Raw genomic sequence first — 8378 nt, 5'->3', positions numbered from 1 at the left:
GAGCCGGACAAAGAAGGAAAGAAATTTGGGGCGCAAGAAAACCAGAAGTTTACAGGGATCAGGAATTCATTTATGCCAGTGATATGAGTGAGAGGTGTAGTCATTTACCCAAAACACAGATGCAACAGAACTGAAAACAAGAGATCTAAGCCGTAACCACTGAAACGTAGTCATGTTCTTGTCCAGATGACAGGCGGGGGTAGAGTGAGGACTGGGGTGGGGAGGGAATACGGGAACACGGGTGGAGGGAAGCTGATTCAGGCATTGGTGTTCAAGTATTGTACGCCTAAGTACAACTATCAATAACTTTGAAAATCCTGGCACTTTAATAAAAACTTTAAAAAACAATACAATGAAATAAATTTCCAGAATTCAGAACCCACTGAGGTTAAAGACCCTCTAGTCCCAGAATTAGGCTCCGATATTTTTCCTGTGGTGCTGAGACCATAGATGTGGTTGTGGGGATGGAGCCGGACCCCACCTTTCAAGTTGCATGCTCGGTGACTGAGCACTCCAATGGCATAATAGTTTCAACAAGAGAATCCTACAGCACACTTGTATGCAATTCCCCTGTTCCCAAAGGAAACTGCTGTAATGCCACATCCTGAACCTGTGATTTGAGTTCTGAAATCAAACAAAATGCACAATGAGAATTATTCCAGTGTTGAATGACCAAGCATGTGGAGGACATCTCCATAGTTCTCACAGTCCAATCAAGCCTACATAAAGGAAAAATCTGCGGGAAGTGTTGCTGGGAGGAGCTCAGCAATCCACAAAAAAGCCTTTTGGGTTTTGTTTTTAATCAGACCCAGTGATGCTTGGGATACCATAGGGGATGCTGGACATCGAAGGTAGGCAGCATTTGTAAGGTGAGCACCCTCCGTGATGCACTGCTGTTCTGGTCCTAATTAACTTCACTATGGGCTCGCAGTCACAATTTAACATACACACAATAAAACAATTTTTGGTGCGTACAAGCGTACAGCAGGTAGGCATTTGCCTTGCATGAGGCTGACAGGGGTTGATCCTTGAACACTGCCAAAAGCAACTTACGAGAACCACCAGGAATAACTGCTGAGCATCCCCAGGCCCCAAAACAAAAGAAAACTAAACTTCTTTCTATATTCAAAAAACATGGCAATGATCCAAAGGCAAAGATAAGCATGGTGTCAGATTAACTGAGCGGGGTCCAGAAAAGGTACCCGACCCTTTAGGAGTACAGTCAGGCTAGTTATACAGCCGGGGAAACAAGGGCCTTGAAACACATGGACTATTAGACATCCCTGACAGATGAGGAAGAATGACAACAAAGTCAAGAAAGCAAAGCACAGGATCTCTCCGTAATGAATAGCTCCGGGGAGAAGACTCCCCTACCCCATGCCGCACCCCCACATCACATGTTCTAGGGATGAGAAGGGGACACTCAATGTCCAATGAGCAACTCAAAGATTTTGTGGACTGGAAGACTCCTGGGTTGGCCACATGCAAGGCAAGCATCCTACTTGCTCTACTATTGCTCTGGCCATTTCTAAATATATGGTAGAAAACGGGAAAAAAACGGGAGAGCACTTACAAAGCTTTCAGGTTTAAGTCTCGGTCATACAGTGAAACACCTGTCCCTTCACCGCATATTTTCCACCACTAAAAAACCCAAGTATTCCGCCATTCCACACCCTCCCCCTACCTGTGGGGCAGATAATTTCCACATTACTCTTGCTACTTTGATTACAGTCAATATTTTGACACGAGACCCACCATTATTATTTGGGATTTTACCCCAGCACTCAGATCTGCTGAAAACGCAACAGTAGACAATTCTTTTTCTATTGCTGGTTATAAATAACGTATGAATTTGAAATTCTGAAATTTTAACAAATAAATCTGGAGGGATTTCTGCCAAACCAGCTGGTTTCCGAGATTTGTTCCTAAGTCCCTGGGATTATGGCCATTAAGCAGCTTTATCACGAGCCAGATAGGCGGTTCTCTGGAATGACATAGGGTCTTGTTGGGGAGGGGAGGAAAGGGCCGGCTCCACCCCATCCTGAGAGGCCCCACATATCTCATGGGTGTGGACCCAAACCTGACTTTCCAATGGCGTTTGGAGGATGGAGGCCACCGAACCGCCAAGGGAGAGCAGGTGGAGAGACAGCACCAATTCCCAATGGGGTGGCCAGGGGACAGTAACCTACTGCAGGGTCCAGATGCATTTCTACTAAAAGGCGCTGGGTTTCAAGATTTGTCTCTGAATCTCTGGGATCATGGCCATTATGCACCTTGATCACGAGCCACAGAGACCAATCGTGGGCACCAGACAACTCGGGGTCTTGTTGGGGTGGGGAGAAAAGGGTCGTCTCCACCACCATCCCGTTAGACCCTGCATGTCTCCTCACTGAGGGCCCAAACCTAACCGTCCAGAAGCCATTAGTGATGGTGGCCACTGAGCCACCAGGCACGAAACCTATTCCCACGTGAAATACCCAGCTTTGGTAACCTACTGTGGGAACCAGACACATTTCTGCTGAAAACCGCTGGGTTCCAATATTTGTTTCTGAGTCTCCGGGATCATAGCCTTTAAGCAGTTTGATCAGGAACCACAGAGATCTTGCCTCTAATTATATAGCTGAGCCAGAAATGGTTTGTTGGTCTGTCTCGCACATACCTAACTTTTGGCCATTTACTTTCTTGGAAAACTTTGCCCAAAGTTTTTGGAGTCTGGCCAAAGGCACAGCAGCAATTTTGGGGTATCTGGAAGTCTGACGGTGCCATCAAGCTGTTTATGGACTCACCTTACAGACACAGATTGACTTGCTGGTGGTAACATACCCCCGAGAAGTAGAAATTCTATATATGAAAAAAACACCAATAGTGGGGTTGGACTCACTGTAAAGCGAGTAGGATGCTTGCCTTGCTGATCCAGGTCAAACATCCCCATCACATAAGAACCCAGCAGCACCACAGAATAATTCCTGAGCTGCAGAACCAGAAGTAACCTTGAGCATCAAAGAATCCCTTCCAACTCCCCTGAAAAAAAGAAGCTATTAAAATTAACCCAAAGAGGGGCTGAAGTGATAGCAGAGCGGGTAGGACATTTGACTTGCACGTGACCAACCCGATTCAAATTCCAGCAACAATATGGTCCACTGAGCTTTACCAGGAGTAATTCCTGAGTGCATAAGCCAGGAGTAACGCCATGTGCAAAGCTGTCTGTGACCCAAAAAGCAAAAAAAAAAAAAAAATTAATCCAAAGAGTAAATTTTCAGAGGCAAATACCTCTCACTTGTCCAAATGCGCCCCAAAGACCCAACCCCAGCACGGAAGCCAATGAAAATGACTGACCGCAAAAGTGTCCCTTTCCTTTGGGGACTGTCCATGAAAATATCTGGAGTTTCGATTAGTGTTATGTCCAGTCCAAAGGCTCCAAAGAGGGTCCTGCACAGTCTCGAGTAGGGAGGAATGAGATGGCCATGATCCCCCTCTCTGCAGGCTCCTCACATCAAGGCCTTAAGTCTATGTGCCCACCCTCCAGTGCCATCTTGGACCTGGATGTGATCGTGGCTGCAGAGGCCCTCAGGATAACGCACCCTCACCCATGGCACCTGCGCCACAGAACAACCCCCAACGCACCCCTCAAAAGCTCCACATCCCCTAAAGCCTGGATATCCAGAAAAAGTAAAAACAAGCATGGCGTGACCTGCTGCTCAAGTTCTCAAACCGGGATTTTCGGGGCGCCAAGCATTCCAAATCCTAACACAGGAAAGAATGAAGAATGAAGGTTTACCTGTTTTTCCATTTTCAAAGTATTCAACGCAGCATCTTGGTTGATTTCTGCCATAATTCTCGCTAACCAGCCCCTGGGGGCCAAGCCAGAAGCATAGCAAACTATAAGAGTAGTGAGCTCTGACACTTCTGAGCAGGGGAGTGTTTCTGTACCTGTTCATTCAGTCACCTTCCTCCTTATTTTCATCACCAGGACCCATTATTTACAAGTTAACACACAAGCAATTCCAAGCAAAAGAATACTGGCATAGGTGTAGCCAGGGTGAAAATCAGCAGGTACCTTTCACTGACATGAGGAGAAGCCTGTCCCAAAGCAGGCAGGCTTACTTCCCTTTTAACTGCACTTTTTTAAACAAATACCCTTGACCTTCGTGTCCAAAGGAAACTTGCTTGAATGACTTGTCCTGTTCTGTCATTAGAGACTGTTATTAAGGGATCAAACCATCCAGTATATATTTTTGTTTATTAAGGTGTGAGGGCTACATTAAGTATTGAGGCCATACAGAGGCCTTCCCACATTCCTTACATATACAGTTTCTATCCAGTGTGAATTTTCCTATGTACACTAATATTTGAGGCTGTAGCAAAGGCCTTCCCACATTCCTTACATATATATGGTTTCTCTCCACTGTGAATTCTCCTATGTACAGTCAATTGTGAGGATGAAGTTAAGGCCATTCCACACTCCAGACATACCTAATACTTCTCTCCATTATGAATTCTCATGTGTAGACTAAGGGAAGAGAACCATGTGAATGCCTTCCCACATGTCTGACACTGATGAGGTTTCTCTCTGAGATGAATTTTCATATGTGCAGTAAGTCTAGAGGCTCCAGCAAAGGCCTTGCCACATTCCTTACATATATATGGTTTCTCTCCTGTGTGAAGTCTCCTATGTACATTAAGGCTTGAGGCTGTAGCAAAGGCCTTTTCACATTCCTTACATATATACGGTTTCTCTCCAGTGTGAATTCTTCTATGTATAGTAAGTTTTGAGGCTGTAGGAAAGGCCTTCCCACATTCCTTACATATATACGGTTTCTCTCCAGTGTGAATTTTCCTATGTACACTAAGGCTTGTGGCTTCAGCAAAGGCCTTACCACATTCCTTACATATATACGGTTTCTCTCCAGTGTGAATTCTCCTATGCACAGTAAGTTTTGAGGCTCTAGCAAAGGCCTTCCCACATTCCTTACATATATACGGTTTCTCTCCAGTGTGAACTCTCCTATGTACAGTAAGTTTTGAAGATGTAGCAAAGGCCTTTCCACATTCCTTACATACATATGGTTTCTCCCCTGTGTGAATTTTCCTATGTTCACTAAAAGTTGAGTCTACAGCAAAGGCCTTCCCACATTCCTTACATATATACGGTTTCTCTCCAGTGTGAATTCTCCTATGTATACTGAGGCGTGAGGATTTAGTAAAGGCCTTTCCACATTCCTTACATATATATGGTTTCTCCCCTGTGTGAATTTTCCTATGTTCACTAAGAGTTGAGGCTACAGCAAAGGCCTTCCCACATTCCTTACATATATACGGTTTCTCTCCAGTGTGAATTCTCCTATGTATACTGAGGCCTGAGGATCTAGTAAAGGCCTTTCCACATTCCTTACATATATATGGTTTCTCTCCCGTGTGAATTTTCCTGTGGTCACTAAGTATTGAGGCTACAACAAAGGCCTTCCCATATTCCTTACATATAAAAGGTTTCTCTCCAGTGTGAATTCTCCTATGTACACTAAGATTTGAGGCTACAGCAAAGGACTTCCCACATTCCTTACATATATACGGTTTCTCTCCAGTGTGAATTCTCCTATGTACACTAAGACTTGAGGCTGCACCAAAGGCCTTCCCACATTCCTTACATATATACGGTTTCTCTCCAGTGTGAATTCTCCTATGTACAGTAAATTTTGAAGGTCTAGCAAAGGCCTTTCCACATTTCTTACATATATATATTTTCTCCCCAGTGTGAATTTTCCTATGTTCACTAAGAGTTGAGGCTACATCAAAGGCCTTCCCACATTCCTTACATATATACGGTTTCTCTCCAGTGTGAATTCTCCTATGTATACTGAGGCCGGAGGATTGAGTAAAGGCCTTTCCACATTCCTTACACATATATGGTTTCTCTCCAGTGTGAATACTTCTATATATACTGAGGCCTGAGGATAGAGTAAAGGCATTACCACTCTCCTGACATATATAAGGCTTCTCTCCACTATAGGTTTTCAGAGGTCTATTAAGACTTGAGGTCTGAATAAAGGCCTTTCCACATGTCTGACATTCATGAGGTTTCTCTCCTGTATGAATTCCCCTATGCATAATAAGATGTGATGATTGATCGAAGGCCTTCCCACATGCTTCACATGCAAAAGGTTTCGCTCCTGAATTTATATTCATAAAGTCATGATGGAGTAACTCTTGACTCACACTTTGTTCTCGGGGTTCACTTTTCTGGGGATTCTGTCCACTGTGGTTTTCTAAGGGAATACCATAGTGCTGAGAAAATGGGGAGGTTCCCCCACATTCCTTACACCTAGATGGGTTCTGCTCACAGTGACTGTGGTTGAGGGTATGTTGCTGTGAGGGACTCACTATAAACAGTGCTTCTCTCCCTAGCAGGTGCCCCACCTGGGAATTTTGTGTCTGTGAACTGAGAATAACACACTCCAAGGAACTTTTTCTAGGAGAGGGCTTCTTCAAAGTGAGGTAGCTCTTGCCATTCTGATCACTCTCAGTAGACATCCCGCCTGTCTCGTCGTCCTCAGGGGGCTGAGAGCAGGACTGATCACTCGAGACATTATCATACAGTGCAGGATCAGAGACATTCCACTCGGGGTGGCAGCTTTCCTGTAGAACAACAGAGGATTCTAATTATTGACATATTCACTGAGTCTTCCTGTCAAAAAAACTGAGCCCTTCAGATGTGGTTTCACACATATGCACCGCACAAATGCAATTACTGACATATGAATTGTCTTACTATTGAATAACTTCATGTTACTGTAAGTTGGACGCACAAAATTGATGGATAGAGAGTCAGTAAATTCTGTGACTTCCTCCCCTTTAAATTAATGAAGGAATACAACTGGAAACAATTCCTTCTATAGAAAACGGATACATCCATTTCAAGAGAAAATGAAATATATCCACATGTGGGTTTGGTTAAAGCTCAGTGTGGAACCTGTGATGCAGGGGTGAAGACAACGCTGCATCGTCCCACAGCTGAGACAGACCATGTGGCCATTGCAAAGCTCTCACCACAATTGATGCCTTTCAGGATCAATAAAGTTTTTTTTCCTTTGTTTTGCAGTTTCTATTTATTGGGGGTTGGGTGGGTAGAGGGGCACACCATGCAGTGTCTAGGACCAGTTTTGTCGGTCTATGCTGTCTATAAGGTGTGCTGGGTAAGGAATATCCGTCCATGTGCAAAGCAATTCTATTTCTCACTGCACCATCTCTAGGGCACAGAAATCAGCTTTCTAAACAACTACCACTTTCAAGCAAATAAAAACTCACAGTATTTTTAAACATGGTTGATTTCAGCACCCAGTGAAGCTAAGGGTCCTCTACTCCAAGCATCAGGCTTTGGAATTCCTCCCTGCCATTCCCAGCCTTCCACCTTAACAATCACATACTTGGTCCACTCCTGCTGGCATAATAATATTTATTCTGAATTAGCGAATCTTACCAACTCACTCGTACTTGCGGACCCCATTCCCAAATCAAAGTGCTGTAATGCCAAATCCTGAAGCCGCGGTTTCAGTTCTGAAACTGAACAAAACATGCAATTCAAGCACTTGTCAAAAAATGTAGCAAAATGATGCCATGTAGTTAAGAGTACATCTCTGTGGTTCTCAAATTCCAAAGAGTCCCACACTAAAGAAAAGATTCGGATAGTGGAAAACTGTGAGGATCTTGGCAATTCTACACTAGGTTTTGTTTTTGTTTTTGAGCAGACCTGGTAATGTTCGGGGAACCAGGTTATTGAACAGATTATTGAACAGGTCACATTCAGGCGCTGCAAGGCACTCCCTGCTGTACTATCATTCAGATCCAAACTAGCTCTGTTATGGTCTTACTTATTCGAAAGCCATGGAAACAAATTACAGGATCATTCTGTGACTGACAGTCCAGGGGAATGAAGAGCAGCGTGAGTTCGGCACAGACCCAAGAATCCAGAAGACCAAGGCCCCAGTCTCAGCAGTGTGTTTCCTGCATGCTCAGTGCACCCATTCACTGCACAGGGCCTGAGCCAGGAAGGTTCCTCAGACACTCACCCGTACACACTTCTCTCCTCCCCAACCTCAGGGCTCCTCCTTCCAGCCAGGAGATCACCGCAGGCTTCAGGCCAGAGTGCCCTGCCCGACAGAGACAGAGGCATGGATAAGTGACAGGGAAAAGGTGAAAGGTAAATCCCCATGTTTTCCTGATATAACTGGGCAAATATATGAAAGGCATGAATAGAATGTCCATTTCCAAAATGCCACATATTTCTAGTTTTCGAGAGGTAAGACCCAAGAAAATACCACAAATACTCTAGACCTGGCCTTGTGTATGGCCGACAGGTGTTTGATCAGCACAATATATTGTTG

At 44.5% G+C, this 8378-nt stretch overlaps 1 protein-coding gene across 1 annotated transcript; it reads right to left on the bottom strand.

The window, feature by feature from the left end:
• Window positions 1-4111: 4111 nt before the first annotated feature.
• On the bottom strand, window positions 4112-6084 carry LOC130022198 (zinc finger protein 420-like; the record flags this gene model as incomplete). The annotated part of the gene is made up of 3 exons (XM_056112956.1): window positions 4112-4186; window positions 4615-5945; window positions 6030-6084. Coding segments are annotated over 3 exons (1461 nt in total), but the record flags the coding sequence as incomplete, so codon positions are not given.
• Window positions 6085-8378: the final 2294 nt, after the last annotated feature.

Source organism: Sorex fumeus, unplaced genomic scaffold, assembly GCF_029834395.1.
Source record: "Sorex fumeus unplaced genomic scaffold, SorFum_2.1 ptg000019l, whole genome shotgun sequence".
Classification (NCBI taxonomy): domain Eukaryota; kingdom Metazoa; phylum Chordata; class Mammalia; order Eulipotyphla; family Soricidae; genus Sorex; species Sorex fumeus.
This window is presented reverse-complemented; position numbering and strand designations above follow the sequence as displayed.